Source organism: Sus scrofa, chromosome 13 (assembly GCF_000003025.6).
Source record: "Sus scrofa isolate TJ Tabasco breed Duroc chromosome 13, Sscrofa11.1, whole genome shotgun sequence".
NCBI classification, from domain to species: Eukaryota; Metazoa; Chordata; class Mammalia; order Artiodactyla; family Suidae; genus Sus; species Sus scrofa.
In genome coordinates this window covers 21979915-21998698 of record NC_010455.5, presented here as the reverse complement: position 1 = coordinate 21998698, position 18784 = coordinate 21979915, and the positions used below count along the sequence as shown (strand labels likewise).

Below are 18784 nucleotides of genomic sequence, written 5' to 3'. Positions count from 1 at the left end.
TTGTTGGAAAAATAAAAGGAGGCAACCAATGTCAAGTGTCTACACAATGCTTGATAAAGAGTTGACATTTTAGCCATTTTCCCCTTTACCCAAATCAAACCACAAAACCACGGTGATTTGTAGACCAGGGTCTGCAACTTTTTTTGCTAAAGGGTCAGATGATAAATATTTTTGGCTTCGTGGACTATATGCTCCACAACTACTCAGCTCTGCTATTGCTGAGCAAAAGCAGCCCCAGTCAATAGTAAATGAATAGGCATGGGGTGATACAATAAAAAGTTATCTTTTGACACTAAAATTGAATTCAATGTAATTTTCACATACCATAGGATATTATTTTCCTTCTCTCTCTCTCTCCCCCCTTTTCTTTTTATTATGGTGACACCCACAGCTTATGGAAGTTCCTGGCCAGGGATTGAATCTGAGCCACAACTGTGACCTATGCCACAGCTTTGGCAATGCTAGATCCTTTAAACCCACGGTGCTGGGCCAGGCATTGAACCTGAGCCTCTGCAGCAACCCAAGCCTCTGCAGTTGGATTCTTAACCCACTGCACCATAGTGGGAACTCTGCCTTTCCGTTTTTTTAACCATTTAAAAATGCAACAACTGGAGTTCCCATTGTAGTTCAGCTGAAATGAATCTGACTAGCATCCATAAGGATGCAGGTTCAATCCCTGGCTTCGCTCAGTGGGTGAAGGATCCAGTGTTGCTGTGAACTGTGGTGTAGGTTTCAGACACGGCTCGGATCTGGTGTTGTTGTGGCTGTGGCGTAGGCTAGCAGCTACAGCTCCAATTCGATCCCTAGCCTGGGAAACTCCACATGCTGCAGGTATAGCCCTAAGAAGACAAATAAATAAAAATGCAAAAACCATTCTAGGCTCACAGGCAGTGGGCTGGGTTTGGCCCCCGAGGCCATGGTTTGCCGACCCTGGGGAGGCAAATGTGATGAGATTACAAGAAGTATTTAGAGGAAGAATTTCCATGAAATTTCAAATTTCATACTTTACTGTGTGTTGGGGGAGTAGGTAGTCAATAGTCCTATCCTTCACTGCTCTGTTTATAAAATGGTGCTACTTGCCACCTAGGTATCTTTTTAAGGATGATGGAATGGATACAGTTCATTACCTCCCTTTAGTTCCTCCATAAATTCAACTCTATAAACATTAGGTTAAATGCTTTAAACACTATCAGAGAAGAGTGGTTATGCTACCAAACAAGTAGGGAATTTAATCACCATGTTCTGAGAAGAGATGTGAGTCATGTAATTATTTAAGGAGTTGGAAGTTAAATAAAAAAATCTCCAGGACACGTTTATGGCTACCTTTTCATCTTTGTAAAGCTATTTACCCGACCTATTTGTTTGCCAAGGAAAGCAGGCAAAAGACACAAGTGCTGACATCAGAGAGGGTCTAGGAAAGGCCAGCAAAGCACCTATACTTTTTCTTCTCCTTTGGCTGTGCACAGCATTCAGAAGTTCCCAGGCCAGGGGTAGAAACTGCACCACAGCAGCAACAATGCCAGATCCTTAACCTGCTGAGACAACAGGCAACCCCTGGAGCATCTGTACTTTTTTTTTTTTTTTTTTCTGTCTTTTTAGAGCTGCACCCACGGCATATGGAAGTTCCCAAGCTGGGAGCCTACGCCACAGCCACAGCAACACCAGATCTGAGCCTCGCCTGTAACCTACACCACAGCTCACGGCAACGCCAGATCGTTAACCCACTGAGCAAGGCCAGGGATTGAACCTGCATCCTCATGGACACTAGTCAGGTTTGTTTCCATGGAGCCACAACGGGAACTCCGCACCTGTACTTTAAAACTCCTGAAAGAGATACAGAAGCTGCTCTTATGGCACACAACTAACCTGTTTCTATGAATAAAACACATTTCTCTCTCAAGACAGAGCCTTCAAGGAACAAGTGTACCTGTGGCAAGAATACAGGCCTGCAGCACTGCCAGCAATAAAAGGAAGCAGCATTTAGAAGTCTTCCAGCTTCTTCCATGGGGATTAATAATTGTGAAGGAAAAGGGCTTATATTCTTTGTGGGGCCTGTTCTCTGGGTTAGTTAAGAAATCCTTAAAAGTTTTGCTTTTTGGAGTTCCCATTGCGGCTCAGCAGGTTAAGAACCTGACTAGTATCTGTGAGGATGCAGGTTTGATCCCTGGCTTTGCTCAGGGGGTTAAGGATCAGGCATTGCCACATGCTGCGGCATAGGTCACAGACGCAGCTCGGATCTGATGTTAGTGTGGCTGTGGATGGCAGCTGCAACTCCGACTCAGCCCCTAGCCTGGGAACTTCCATATGCAGCGGTGCAGCCCTAAAAAGAAATAAGAAAAAAGTCGTGGTTTTCAGAGTCCCTTCTGTCCTATACACACATAAGTGTGGAGGAAGGGACTCCCTGCTGGGGCAGACTGCCGGTGGCAAGCACCCCTCCAAGTCCCCACAGAAGGAGAGTTTGGGGGTGACCAGGAGAATGACTGCTCCTCCCCCAAGTGGGGCAAAATCCTACAAGAGAAGGACTTGGTGTACCATTCCTTGGTTCCTTCCTCATCTCAGAAAATGTCCCTGGTGACCAGGTGGGTGAACAGGTAACAATGAATCCTCTGAAGAATCATAAGCCAGGGCAACAAGAAGCCCCCTACACACACACACACACACACACACACACACACACACACACACACACACCACACACACACACACACTCTGCCTGCCAGAAACATAAGCAGAAGAGGCCAGGGATGGAGAGAAGAGCCCTCCAAAGTCCCCCATGTCAAAAAGCAAATACTATTCAGCAGCCTTAACCCATCACCTCAAAAAGAACACCATGTGAGCAGCCAGACCTCGGACAACTAGGGATTTATGTGACCTCTGTCTTTCTTTTCCTTTGACTGAAGCATATCCTCTCACTTGCTGACTGGTGCCTTTGGTCTTGTGATTGTAAATGATAAACTGAAGGTGTGCTCCGTGCCAGAAAAGGCATGGTTACACTCCCTGTAGGTAACTGGGAAGCATCACATAAAAGTCTTTTTAGAATTGTCATTATGTACAGAGGATGAAATGGATATTACCAAAAGATTCAATTTGTGATTGTTTTAATTTCATGCAATTCACCAAGCCATTGGTGGGAGCTTAGAGTACCTGGGATCTTGCCATTCCAGGATGAAGGTGAGAGAGAGTAACTACATTTTTTCTTTCACAAACAGAGATGACTGCGAGTTACTGATCCATAAGTCCAGAGCTCCTGGAACTTCTTAATAGCACAAGCATACAACTGGCACTTAATAAAGGACAGGAACAACAAAGTCTTACCCCTTCCTCTTTTAGGAGAGCCTCGGTCCAACCATGACCAATGGATGTATTATGAGAAAAAAAAGTTAGTCCTCAGAGATTAAAAATGGTTCCAGAGTTAATGAGAGTACGTCTTATTTTATTAGCAAAAGTCAATAGGAAAGAAATGCACTTAAGGTATGGTAATGATATATTCATTGTGGAGGGTTCTGGAAGTCGATTTGCATGCGGGGCATTAAAAGGAAGGGTTAGTGGAAAGATCACGAGATTTAGAACTCGAAGCACCTGAGTTCATCTCCAAGCTCTGTCACCTATATTATGCCTATGGGCCATTTACTTAACTTCCATGACCCTTGGTGTTATCTGTCGAATAAGGGTCATAAAAATACACACAACCTCACAGGGTTGGTGGAGGATGAAGTGAGACAATGCATTCAGAAGGCATTTTATGAATTTTAAGGCACCCAGAGCAATATCTGTCATAGGTATTATCAAGGCAAATGTGGCATTTAAAAAAAGGACCAGGAAAAAAAACCAACATGTAAATGGTCAGTTCTGGGGCAGATTTTAAGGAGTCAAAGCTAATAGTGCTCCTGATTTGGAAATAAAAATAGCCCTTTGGAGCATGCACCATGTATAGTTGGAAGTCTGCAATGGGGACTAGGGCAGATCCAGCTCAGAACCCAAAGGAGTCCCCCACCACGCTCAGCAGCCAGCCTGAGCCCCCACCAAAGACAGTGGTGAAGAGAAACCAGTGGCCAGAAAACTGAGGACAACGGCCTTGAGTTGGCAGTTCTATCCATAAAGTACTGAGCCTGGGGAGAAAAACCATCACAAGGACTCAGGAGCCAAGTCAAAACAATGGGCTGGCCCAGAGGTCACTGGGGATCAGTCCAGGGACTCTTCCGCTGCCATCGTCTGGAAGGGTGGCAAGCAGTGATGGCAAAGCCATGCCAGAGGGAGCTCAGGCAGGGTGGCTGTTCTCGTCCCCTGCATTACCTGATCCCGTGGGCAGGCACCATGGTTCATTTGTCTTCCTGGAGTTGTCTCTTTCTATGAATGACTTTGCCCAGCTCTGTCCTCATAGGGTGAACACTGCTAACCTTGCCTTCGTTTGTACGGCTCTCCTTAGAGCTTGCCCCAACTTGAGCATCCTTGGGAGTCAAGGATAACAGTAGCTAGTGAAAACCAAAAACTGGCACTTGGGTAGCAGGCATTCAGAAAAGATGAATACAAGAGAACAGGGAAGGGCAGGGCACGGGGAGAGCCAGCCCATGTCGCACTATGAAACAACCCATAGCCATTGTCAAAACCCACATCCAAACACATGAAACCCCACGGCAAATGGATGATGCTCCCAAACAGAAACAGGCACCTGTGACAAACCCTCTTCTCTTCAGCTCCAAATTCTCTTTCCCGGAGAGGAAGTGTAACTCATAGTTATACATGCGCTGCGGGAAAAGAATTCAGCATGACATACCTCGGAGTCGGTAAAGAAGTTGTAAAGAAGGACGTCATCAAATTCTAAGCCTTTTGCTTCATAAACTGTGAGCACAAGTGCTAACCCTAGCTCTTCTGGAATTTTCTCCTTCGCCATTTCATTGGCTACAAGGATTACCTGGGAGAAAAAGGCAGGGAGTGGGGGGTGGATAGAAAAGAAATAGCATCAAATTGTACAAAGAAAAGTCTAGTAAAGCTGAGTCTGTTGCTATGGGAGGCAGATAATGTCTATGGCTGGTGTGGACTTGGTTAGCCAAGCTTGGTGGGAATATTAAGAACAATTAATCACTCTCCCATCTCTGACACTTCCTCATTCTGGACAGGGGCTACTGAATTCTACCTTGTGGAAGAACTCAGCTTCTCAAACCTTTTTTCAATTGCAAACTGCCTTTTATTTTGAAACATAACAATCTCAAGAAACTCACCTGGTGGGCTCCAAATTCAATAGGCTGGGTTTTCCTTTTGTTCCCTCGAAGCAATATTGCCAAGTCACTTACACTACAGGACTCCAGGACAATTGGTCTGGGACCATCAAAGAGGCCAGAATCCCTTGGAAGGCGATCAAAAGATTCTGGGAAATAGTACTGAAGTAAATCAACCACTCCAGACGCCAGACTGAGGATTCCTGAGATAAAGCAAAAAGCAAGTAAGATATTGTAGAACATGCCAACATGGCTGGGGTTTTTTGTTTTTGTTTTCTTATTTTGGTTTTGTTTTTTTTCTGAGAAGCAGTCTTGATCCTGAGAGTACACATAATTGCAGCCAATTTCCAGGTCTGATTAGATAGATTAGATTAGATTAGATTAGATTAAATACAGGCTCTCAGCTGTATTACTCTGGGTATAGCAGACAAAGGTAGTAGAGATGTGTCTGCTGTCCTAAATAGGCTTTGTGGAATTTCATTCCTGGATGACCTCATGAAGAAGAGTCAAGGCAGAAATGTAATCTAAACATTCAGAGCTGGAGTTCCTGCTGTGGCACAGTGGGTTAGGAAACTGACTGCAGTGGCTTGGGTTGTGGCTGCAAGTTGGATTTGATCCCTGGCCTGGGAATTTACATATGCTGCAGGTGTGGCCATTAAAAAAAATGAAAAACAATAACACTTAGAGCTGTTAGAATGCTAATACAAGGGGCTAATAAACACATTAAAAAAACAAGAATAATCCTGTTTCCTGTCCTTAGCACTGAAAGCATTAGAGACAACGTCACATGGTAAGAGCTGGATGTTAGCTGGGGCAGCAACCTTGGCTTCCATAGACCTTTTCCACTAGATTACCCTTTATTGGCTGTGGCTGAGCAGAAGCTTGATGTGCAATCTCAGTTTCCAGGCCAGAGACTGAACCCGACTAGTGGAAAAAGCACTGAGTCCTAACCACTAGGCTACCAGGGAATTCCCTCCACCAGGTGAGAGAGGACTACACTAAGAAAAATTGTCATGGCTGGACAAAAGATGTCCAAAGAGCTTTCTCCCTGTGTCCCATTTTTGCCTAAGTGCTGAAGATTGACAGTGAACAATGACAGTGATGCTGACTATACAACAGGTACCTTCATAAAAATTACCCTGTTTAATCCTCATATCAGCCCACTTTTACAGAGACTATAAGGCTTGAGAAGTCAGTAAATGCCCCCAAGTGTCAGGATTTGAAGCTGGACTGAATAAGTGTCATCCTGGGTCTCCCACAATTCTTAGGGGCTGCGTGCCCTTTGTCCAACACCAGATAGAATTCTGTGTAATGGGTATATGTGTCATCATTGCTATTACCAAATAGTAAAGGGAAGTTTTATTATCCAATGCTGCTATTACTAAAAGTAAGCAATGTAGAGAAATCACAGGACAAGTGGAAACTGCTGAATCTAACCAAATCCACTGTAACTGTAGCTCAGAGATATTCTTTAATGAGAGGATCAGAAAAAGGCATGAAAGTGTTCACTGCAGGGAAAAACTTAATTTATTTAAATGCCCTTCTAGGGAACTAAACACAAATTTTTTATATAAATACACTCAAAGAACAAAAGACGGTTCAGCCATAAATAACAATGAAGTACTGATACATGCTACAATATGGAAGAAGTTTGAAAACATCATGCTAAACAAAAGAAGCCAAACACAAAAAGTCACATATTATGTGATTCCATTCATATGAAGTGTCTGGAATAGGCAGATCCATGGAGACAGAAAGTAGACTGGTATAGTTCACAGGGCTGGAATTGGGGACAAGCTGTGACTGCTAATGGTTATGTGGTTTCTTTTAGGGGTAATAAAAATGTCCTGGAATTAGATGGTGGTAATGGTTGCCCAACCTTATGAATATATTAAAAACCACTAAACCGCAAATTTTTAAACAGATGATTGTTATGCCATATGAATCTCAATTTCAGAAAGAATAAAAGATGTAGGGAAATAGTCACTAAACATATACTCAATGCATAATCAATCAATAAATGTGTGTGAGAGTTCTCTTATGGTATAGCAGGTTAAGAATCGGGTGTTGTCACTGCTATAGTGCAGGCTCAATCCCTGGCCTGGGACTTTCACAGGCCACAGGCGTGGCCAAAATATTAAATTTTTAAAAAATTTTTAGAAATGTGTGTGATAAATGCGTATATGTATATGGAAAGCAGAGATCAGAAGGAATGAAACATAATGTGAGTAGTGAGCAGCCTTACAGACGGATTGGATTATTTTTAGTGTTTTATGTGTTTTTTTCTTTCTTTTTTCTTTTTTTCTTTTTTGTCTTTTTAGGGCCACACTCATGGCATACAGAGGTTCCCAGGCTAGGGGTTAAATCAGAGCTGTCGCGGCTGGCCTACAACCCAGTCACAGCAACTTGGGATCCAAGCCACGTCTGCGACCTACACCACAGCTCATGGCAACACCGGGTCCTTAACCTACTGAGAAAGGCCAAGGATCAAACCTGCATCCTCATGGATGCTGGTCAGATTTGTTTCCTCTGAGCCACGACAGCAACTTCTATGTGTTTTCTAAAGTCTCTCAAATCTAATACATACTAGTGGGGTTGGAGTTCCCATGATGATGCAGTGGAAACGAATCCGACTAGGAACCATGACGTTGCGGGTTTGATCCCTGGCCTCGCTCAGTGGGTTAAGGATCCGCATTGCCATGAGCTGTGGTATAGGCAGCAGACACGGCTTGGATCTAGCATTGCTGTGGCTCTGGAGTAGGCTGGCAGCAACAGCTCCAATTAGACCCCTAGCCTGGGAACCACCATATGCTACGGGTCCTAAAAAAGACGTACTATTTAGGTTTATCTGGTTCTATACACAGAAACATAAACACACCATCTTCCCTCCATCCTGAAGGTTTATGTAGTGATCATCTGGGTGGGTTGCTTAGTACAGTAAAAAGAAAAAAAATTGCTCACAGATATAGTTCCCTTTGCCATGCTCTAGTTTGCTGATCATAAAAGCTGTTGACCCAGACCAGTGATGCTGCACCGAGGTACATATCAGAACAAGGAGCCATTCAACTACTTACACCAGGTCCTCCCTACATGATCCAACAACAAAAAAGGGATACCATCTGGAGCTACTCCCTGGAGACAGAGAAATGTGAGCTGTGTGTCTTGGTCACTGAGCCCCAAGCTGTGCCAGGATAGTAGGAGCTCCATATATGTTTCCTGAAAGGATGAAGAAGGGCAAGGACTAATATTTCCTATTCAGAGCATAAACTTCTTTGTGCCAGTTCTTCCTGCACAGCACAAGTAGAAGATCAAGGAAGAGCAAGAAGCTGAGCTATCTGGACCCAGCCAGACCCTTGATTAATAGATAACATCAGGGGGACTGTGAGGGTCCTGGAAAGGTGAACTGAGCTATATAGTGTATGCCACACTCTGGGAGGCCACCTGGCTTCTAGTTGTTTTCTGAACCCTGGGCTAAACAAATCAGAATTTTAATCTGCTTCTATACTGTGTGTGTGTGCAAATATGTGTGCATATGTGTACACATATGTGTGTTTTCTCTTTCCACCAAACCATAGTCTGAAATGTACCTAGAAAAAGAGAATCTACCAGAGACCTACCATAAACATCAGACTTAACTGGTGAGATGTTAGAAATAGTCCCATTAACTTCAGGAATAACACATGGATGCCTGTTATATCCATTTACAATGCTAACCAATGAAATATGATAGGAAAAAGAAATGACAAGCATGGAAGAGAAGATCAAACCTGCCCTTATCTGTATAAAAAAAAAAGTCAAAATCTAAAAGGTAGAGGTTGTAAGAGTGTTCAACAAGATTGTGAGATAACAGATCAATATACAACACCTAACAGAGTCCCTCTATACCATGAAAGTAAGACATGGCTAGAAAATGTAAAAAGAGAAAAAGGGTGCAGCCATGATCGTAACGAAAAGTATAAGGTTTCTGGGACAAATCTAACAGCCATGCAAAATGTCTGGGGAAAACTATAAAATATTATTGAAGGCAGTAAAAAAAAAAAATCTGAACAGAGAAACATGCAAAAATCACGGTTCTGAAATCCCAATAATGTAAAGACAACGGATCCTTCCCAAAGAGTGATAAATTAAGTGAAATTCCAATCAAAATTAGAGTCGCTAAAGAAGTTTGACAATACAGTAACTAAGGCAATGTGATAACAGCATAAGACAAATAAGAAAAATCAAATAAAATAGCCCAGAAACAGACTCATAGCTATTTGAAAAAAGCATTGCAAAGGAGGGAAAAGGATGAATTATGAGGTAAAGGGCATCAGTACAACTGATTATCCTTATGGAAAAAAGGAAAATTAGATCACAGAAGGGTTATATTTCAGTAAAGACAATGTCATACACGCATAAATTTTAGGTAAATTAAACTTACCTAAATTTAAACACCTACCTAAATATAAAAGTCACAATTTAAAACCATTAAAAAGACTATATAGGAGGCTACGTAAACCCGAGGTCAGAAGGATTTTTTTTTCTGCCATGTCCATGCCATGTAAAGTTCTCAGGCCAGGGATCAAACCTCAGCCTTCACAGTGACAATGCCAGACCCTTAACTGCTAGCTCATCAGGGAACTCCAAGAAGTATTTCTTCAGACACAGAAGAGCAAATCTTAAAAGATTCATCAGAGTTCCTGCCTTGGCTCAGTGGTTAATGAATCCCTGGCTTTGCTCAGTGGATTAAGGATGTGGCGTTGCCGAAGCTGTGGTGTAGGTCGCAGATGCAGCTCAGATCCTGTGTTGTTGCAGCTCTGGTATAGGCCAGAGGCTACAGCTCTGATTCAACCCCTAGACTAGGAAGCTCCATATGCTGCGGGAGCAGCCCAAGAAAATGGCAAAAAGACCAAAAAAAAAAAAAATTCATCAATTAAAATTTAAAGTACCTGCCTAATGTAGAACACTGTTCATAAATTTAAAAAGGTAAGCCACATTAATGAGAGAAGAACTTGCAATATGTAATCAACAAAGAATGAGAAAGCAAAATTCATAGAGAATACTTAACAAATCAACAACAAAAAAATCTCATTAAAAATGTAGGCAAAGGAAATGGGATTAAGATGGCTGAATGGAAGGACTGGAGCTCAACTTCTCTCCTAAAAACAACAAAATTCACAACTAAAGGCTGAGCAATCTTCAACCAAATGGACCGGAAACCTTAAAAAAGATATCCTACTCCAGAAGACAAAGAGGAGGCCACATCAAGAGGTAGGAGGGGCGATTATATGATATAAGCAACCCCATAACTCCTGGGTGGGAAGCCCCACAGACTGGAAACTAACTGGTTCACAGAGACTCACCTACAGAAGTGAGAGTTCTAAGCCCCACATCAAACTCCCACATGTGGAGATCTGGTATTGAGAGAAAGACCCCTAGAGCATCTGGCATTGAAGGCCAGTGGGGCTTGTGCACAGGAGTTCCATGAGATTGGGGGAAACAGAGACCCCATTGTTAAAAGGTGCACACGGACTTTCATGTGCACTGGGTCCCAGGGCAAAGCAAAGTCTCCATAGGAATCTGGGTCAAACCTGACGGCAGTTCTTGAAGGATATCCTGGGAAAACCGGGCTGAATGTGGCTTGTTGTGAGGAAAGGACATTGGAAGCAAAGCTCTCGGGAATATTCAGCAACATGCCTTTCTCTGGAAGTGGCCATTTTGGGAAAATATGGCCCCACTCATCAGTCAGCCTGAAAAGCCCCAGGGCAAACAACAATCCAGGTGGGATCACAGCCCCACCCATCAGTAAATAGGCGCCCAAAGACCCCCGGCACACAGCTACCTCTAATCCCATCCAGAGACAAAGCCCCACCCAAGAGAGGGATAGGAATCAGCTCCACCTACCAGTGGGCAAGCATCAGTCCCTCCCATCAGGAAGCCTACAGCAAGCCCTCATACCAACTTCAGCTACAAGGGGAGCAGACACCAGAAGTAAGAGAGGCTACAACTCTACCATCTGTAAAAAGGTCACCACACCAAAAACCTATGAAATGAAAAGATGAAAAACTATAACTCAGATGAGGAAGAAGGGAAAAACTCCAGAAAATTAGCTAAGCTATGAGGAGATTCTCAGCCTCCAGGAAAAAGACTTTAGACTATTGATGCTGAAGATGATGCAAGACATTTGAAATAAACTGGAGGCAAAGTGAATAACTTACAGAAAACACTGAGCAAAGAGATACAAGATATAAAATTTGAACATGAAGAGATGCAAAATGCAATAACTGAAATAAAAAATTCACTAGAAGCAGCTAACAGCAGAATACAGGAGGCAGAAGAAGCAATAAGCAAGGTGGAGGACAGATTAGTAGAAATTACAGATGTGGAACAGAAAAGAGAAAAAAGATTGAAAACGAATGAAGAGAGTCTCAGAGAACTCTGAGACAATGTTAAAAGCACCAACATCCATATTATGGAGTGCCAGAAGAAGAAGAGAGAGAGAAGGAGACAGAAAAAATATTCCAAGAGATAATAGCCAAAAACTTCCCTAACATGGGAAAGGAACCACTCACTCAAATCCAGGAAGCGCACCAAATACCATATAAAATAAACCCAAGGAGGAATACTCCGAGACACATATTAATCAAACTAACCAAAATTAAAGACAAAGAAAAAATCTTGAAAGGTGCTAGGGAAAAGAAACAAATAACATACAAGGGAACCCTGATAAGGTTATTGGCAGATTTTTCAGCAGAAACTCTGCAGGCCAGAAGGGAGTGGCATGATATACTTAACGTGATGAAAGGAAAAAACCTCCAACCAAGATTACTTTACCCAGCAAGGCTCTCATTCAGATTGGAAGGAGAAATCAAAAGCTTGACAGACAAGCAAAAGCTGAGAGAATTCAGCAACACTAAACCAGCCTTACAACAAATACTAAAGGAACTTCTCTAGGCAGAAAAGAAAATACAGCAACAGGAAACAAAAATCCACAAATGAGAAGGCTTACCAGTAAAGTATATATACAGTAAAGATATGAAATCATCTATGCACAATTATGCCACCAACAACAGAAATTGTGAGAAGAGGAGGGTAAAAATGCAGGACACTGGAGATGAACTTGCAATTAAGAGACCAACAGCTTAAAACAATCTCATATATATATATAGAGAGAGAGAGAGACTCATATCAAAAGTTCAGAATAACTGCAAACCAAAAATCTACAATTGATATACAAACAAATAAGAAAAATCAACTCAAATACAACACTAAAGAGGTCATAAACCAGAAGAGGAGAGAACAAAAGAAGGAAAGAAAAAAGAGTAACAAAAAAAATCCAAAGCAATTCATACAATGGCAATAAGAACATACATATCAGTAATTACCTTAAATGTTAATGGACTACATGCCCCAACCAAAAGACATAGACTGGCTGGATACAAAAACAAGACCCATATATAGGCTGTCTTCAAGAGACCCACTTCATTTCTACGGACACATACAAATCGAAAGTGAGAGGATGGAAGAAAATATTACATGTAAACAGGAATCAAAAGAAAGCTGGAGTAGCAATACTCATACCAGACAAAGTAGACCTTAAAATGAAGAATATTTTAATGGACAAAGAAGGTCATTACATAGTGATCAAAGGATCAATCCAAGATGTTATAACAATTTTAAATATCTACGCTCCCAACACAGGTTCACCACAATACATAAGGTAACTGCTGACAACCTTTAAAAGACAAATCGACAATAACACAATAATACTGGGGGACATTAACAACCCACTTACAGCAATGGACAGATCAACCAGACAGAAAATCAATAAGGAAACACAGGCCCTGAATGAAGCATTAAACCAGATGGACTTAACAGATATTTATAAGACATTCCATCCAAAAGCAACAGAATACACATTCTTCTCAAGTGCACATGGAACATTCTCTAAGATTGACCATATCCTGGGCTACAACCCTCAGTAACTTTAAGAAAATTGAAATCTTATCAAGCAGCTTTTCCAAAAACAATGCTATACCACTAGAAATCAACAACAAGAAAAAATCTGCAAAAAACACAAACACGTGGAGACTCAACAACATGCTACTAAATAACCAATGGATCACTGAAGAAATCAAAGAGGAAATTAAAAAATACTTACAAGCAAATGACAAATGACAACAAACATATGACACTCCAAAACCTATGGGATGCAGCAAAAGCCGTTCTAAGAGGGAAGTTTATAGCAATACATGCCCACCTCAGGAAACAAGAAAAAGCTCAAATAAACAAGCTAACTTGACATCTAAAGCAGCTCAAGAGAGGACAGACAAGACATAAAGTGAGTAGAAGGAAAGAAATCATAAGGATCAGAGAAGAAATCAATGAAATAGAAAAAAGAAAACCACAGAAAAGATCAATGAAACAAAAAGCTGGTTCTTTGAAAAGAACAACAAAATTGATAAACCCTTAGCCAGACTTATCAAGAAAAAAGAGAGAGGACTCAAATCAATAAAGTTAGAAATGAAAAAGAAGTAACAACGGACATCACTGAAATACAAAGGATCATAAGAGAACTACCACATGCAACTATATGCCAATAAAACGGAAAACCTAGAAGAAATGGACAAATTCTTAGAAAAGTACAATCTTCCAAGACTAAACCAAGAGGAAGTAGAAAAGGTGAACAGACCAATCACAAGAACTGAAATTGAAACTGTGATGAAAAAACTTCTAACAAACAAATGTCCAGGACCAGATGGCTTCACAGGCGATTTCTATCAAACATTTAGAGAAGAGCTAACACCTCTCCCTCTGAAACTATTCCAAAAAATTGCAGAGGAAGGGATACTCCCAAACTCATTCCATGAGCCCACCATCACCCTGGTACCAAAACCAGACAAAGACACCACCAAAAAAGAAAACAACAGGCCAATTACACTGATGAACATCAATGCAAGAATCCTCAACAAAATACTAGCAAACCGCATCCAACAATACATTAAAAGGATTGCACATCATGATCAAGTGGGATTTATCCCAGGCATGCAAGGGTTCTTCAATATCTGGAAATCCATCTGTGTGATACACCACGTTAACAAACTGGAGAATTAAACCCATATGATCCTCTCAATAGACACAGAAAAAGCCTTTGACAAAATCCAACACCCATTTCTGATAAGAACCCTTCAGAAAGTGGGTATAGAGGGAACCTACCTCAACATCATAAAGGCCACATTTGACAAACCGACAGCGAACATCATTCTCAATGGGGAAAAGCTCAAAGAATTCCCACTGAGGTAAGGAACAAGACAAGGATGGCCACTCTCGATACTACTCTTCAACATAGTTTTGGAAGTCCTAGCCATGGCAATCAGAGAAGTAAAAGAAATGAAAGGAATCCAAATTGGAAAGGAAGATGTAAAACTAGCACTATTTGCAGATGATATGATACTGTACCTAGAGAATCCTAAAGACTCTACCAGAAAACTATTAGAGCTCATCCATGAATTTGGCAAAGTCACAGGATACAAAATTAATACACAGAAATCGACAGCATTTCTACACACTAACAATGAAAGATCACAAAAGGAAATTAGGGAAGCAATCCCATTTACCATCGCATCCAAAAGAATAAAAATATTACCTAGGAGTAAACCTACCTAAAGAGACACAAAAAAAGACCTGTACTCTGAAAACTGTAAGACACTGATGAAAGAAATCAAACATGACACAAATAGATGGAAAGATATACCATGCTCGTGGATTGGAGGAGCCAATGTTATCAAAATGACTATACTACCTAAGGCAATCTACAGATGCAATGCAATCCCTATCAAATTACCAAGGACATTTTTCACAGAACTCAAACAAAATATTTTAAAGTTTCTTTGGAAGCACAAAAGACCCAGAATAGCCAAAGACATCCTGAAAAAGAAAAATGGAGCTGGAGGAATCAGGCTCCCGGACTTCAGACTATACGACAAAGCAACAGTCATCAAAACCACATTGTGCTGGCACAAAGACAGAAATATAGATCAGTGGAACAGGAGAGAAAGCCCAGAATTAAACCCATACACCTACAGCCAACTCATCTATGACAAAGGAGGCAAGGATATACAATGGAGAAAGGACAGCTTGTTCAATAAGTGGTGCCAGGAAAACTGGACAGCCACATGGAAAAGAATGAAATTACAACACTCCCTAACACCATACACAAAAAGAAACTCCAAATGGATTCAAGACCTAGATACAAGACCAGACACTATCAAACTCTTAGAGGAAAACATAGGCCAAACACTCTCTGACATAAACGACAGCAACATCTTCTCAGATCCACCTCCTAGAGTAATGATAGTAAAAACAAAAATAAACAAATGGGACCTAATCAAACTTAAAAGTTTCTGCACAGCAAAGGAAACCCTAAACAACACAAGAAGACAACCCACGGAATGGGAGAAAATCTTTGCAAGTGAATCAACTGACAAGGGACTAATCTCCAAAATTTATAAACACCTTCTGCAGCTCCATACCAAAAAAACAAACAACCCCATCAAAAAATGGGCAGAAGATCTAAACAGACAGTTCTCCAAAGAAGACATACAGATGGCCAGAAAACACATGAAAAGATGTTCAACATCACTCATTAGAGAGATGCAAATCAAAACCACTCTGAGGTATGACCTTACACCAGCCAGAATGGCCATCATCTAAAAGTCTACAAACAATAAGTGCTGGACAGGGTGTGGAGAAAAAGGAACCCTGTTACACTGTTGGTGGGATTGTAAATTGGTGCAACCACTGTGGAAAGCAGTACGGAGATTCCTCATAAATTAAACATAGAACTACCATTTGATCCAGTAATCCCACTCCTGGGCATCTATCCAGAGAAAACCATGACTCAAAAAGACACATGTACTCCAATGTTCACAGCAGCACTCTTTTCAATAGCCAAGACGTGGAAACAACCTAAATGGAGTGGACTGAGAAGAGGTGTATATATACACAATGGAATATCACTCAGTCATTAAAAGGAATGAAATACTGGCATTTTTAGCAACAGGGATGGACCTAGAAATTATCATGCTAAGTGAAGTCAGCCATACAATGAGACACCAACATCAAATGCTTTCACTGACATGTGGAATCTGAAAAAAGGACACAATGAACTTCTTTGCAGAACAAATACTGACTCACAGACTTTGAAAAACTTATGGTCTCTGGAGGAGACAGTTTGGTGGTTGGGGGGATGCACTGGGGTTGTGGGTTGGAAATCCTATAAAATTGGATTGTCATGATCATTGTACAACTATAAATATAATAAATTCACTGAGTAATAAAAAATTAATTAATTAATTAAAAAGTAGGCAAAGGGAGTTCCCAATGTGGTTCAGCAGTAATGACTAGTATTCATGAGGACTCAGACTCAATCCTTGGTTTCCCTCAGTGAGTTAAAGATCTGGCGTTGCTGTGAGGTGTAGGTTGTAGACACAGCTCGGACCTGGTACTGCTGTGGCTGTTGCTGTGACCAATGGTTACAGCTCCAATTTGACCCCTGGCCTGGGAACTTCCATATGCTGTGAATTCGGCCCTAAAAAGAAAAAAAAAAAAAAAAGGTAGGCAAAGGGTAAGAACAGGCAATTCACAGAAAACTACAGAATGGCCCTGAATCACATGAAACGATGCACATCTTGAAACTAAGCAGGATGCTATGGTCCTTCTGTACCATGTCCTCTGCCTGCCTTTTGTGGAAAAACTTGAGCCAAAGAGTGAGATTTTGTTTGTTTTAATGGCCACGCCTGAGGCATATGCAAGTTTCCAGGCCAGGGAATGAATTGAAGCTGCAGCTGTGGCAGCTGTGGTAACACCAGATCCTTTAACCCACTGCATGGGCCAGGGAGTGAATCCACCCCTCTGGAGCAACCTGAGCAGCTGTACTCAGGTTCTTAACCCACTGCACCACAAAGGGAACTCCAGCCAAAGAGTAAGTTTAATCAGAGAAGTGAGAAAAATGCAGAGGCAAAGAAAAGCAGTCCAACAAGACTAGATAATAATAGTTTAGTCACTAAGTAGAGTCAAGGACTTTTAGTTTCTCCTCAAAGGCTACAGATAATATTCTGAGCCATATCCTTTGAGCTGTTTTGTAGAGCTTGAGACCCCTACCAGGTGGAAGGAGTTAACTACTTGATGACCAGACTGTTGTCAGGACAAAATCTGCCACAATTCTGAGAACTGGCCTCGAAGAAACGGGAACGAACAGACCCTGGAATGGAAGATTAACTGTACTTAAAACAATCAAGATGATGCTGATCAGACCACTGCATGACCAGTTTCAAGACGACTGTCAGAGCTGACTGTACTGTTTCTGCCTGTAGCACCCTCCCTCTGCCTACGAATGCCTGAAACTGCCCTTTAAAAGCTCTTGCCCTCTGCTTGTCAGTTGGGAGAGTAATAAGCCTTTAGACATGTCTTTCCTCCCCACTAGTTGCCAGCCTCTGAAATAAAGCAAACTTTCCTTTCCACCAACCTTACCTCTATTGTCTTTTGAGCTTCAGAGCAGCTCAACCTTCTTTCTGTACTTTTTTTTTTTTTTTTTTTTTTTTGGCGCCCATGTGGGGCTGCACTCTCACGAGATCTGGCTCCCCAGGTTTTCCTCAAGTAGAGCCACCTCCCTGACAGAGCTGGACTGGCCACAATGACCCCACTGCTGATGGCTACTGGGCCAGAGAGGGGTTTTGAGGGATCTTCCTTGCAGCTGTCCAAACCATTTGTTTGGGGACCCTCCCAGTTTCTCCCCTGCTTGGCACTGGCTGCCAACTTCTTCCTTTCCTTTCAAGGAACAGGAAGATGGACCTGGATGAGCTGAGGAGCCCCAAGACCAAGTAAGGTCACCGGTGTGTACCCCACAAACTTCTCTTTTAAGCACTGAGTGCTATTTGGGCATTCTGTTGATTTGTTCTAACGTGTGTCTGCTGTTGAGGACCTTGTGTGTTAGGCAGTGTTTGTTTGGCACTTCATATCGGTCATCTTCACAGGGGATTTGTGACAGTTCTGTCTTCTGGTGTGTGAGTATTCCATTTGTGTGATCGTATTCTTGTTGCCTTCTGTAAAATGGGAAATTTAGGTTCAATTCATTAAAAGAAATTTTAGCTATGAACCTATGACTAAGAAAAAGAAAGGTGATTTTTTTTTTTAAACACTATATAACCAACAGTATTCTTCAGACTCCAGAAAAAATTCGTTAAGATGAAACTTTTGAATTTCAAAACTGGCTCTTTTTGCACACGCAGTTAGAGAAAGCTAGCTTGATAAAATACTGTTTTCAGAATTCTGACCCTGAGACAGCAAAAATGTGCCTAGGAGAAAGCTTAAAGTTAACTCTTATCATGTCCTTGAAATAAAAACACAGCCCACTTTGCATGAGACTTCAGCCTTGGTTAATTAGTAACTACAAAGGATGTTTGGGTTCATTAAACATGCATCTTGTGCTGTAAGAAAAATGTGGGTTTTTTTTGTCTTTTTTTGCCTTTTCTAGGGCCGTACCCTCGGCATATGGAGGTTCCCAGACTTCGGGTCTAATCAGAGCTGTA

At 41.6% G+C, this 18784-nt stretch overlaps 1 protein-coding gene across 1 annotated transcript in view; it reads right to left on the bottom strand.

Annotated features, from left to right (window-relative positions):
• Nucleotides 1–18784, bottom strand: part of TRANK1 (tetratricopeptide repeat and ankyrin repeat containing 1) — a 109766-nt gene that overhangs the window by 24467 nt on the left and 66515 nt on the right. Inside the window, 2 exon segments of the mRNA XM_021071655.1 lie at nt 4775–4912; nt 5220–5419. Coding sequence (XP_020927314.1) covers nt 4775–4912; nt 5220–5419 — 338 coding nt within the window.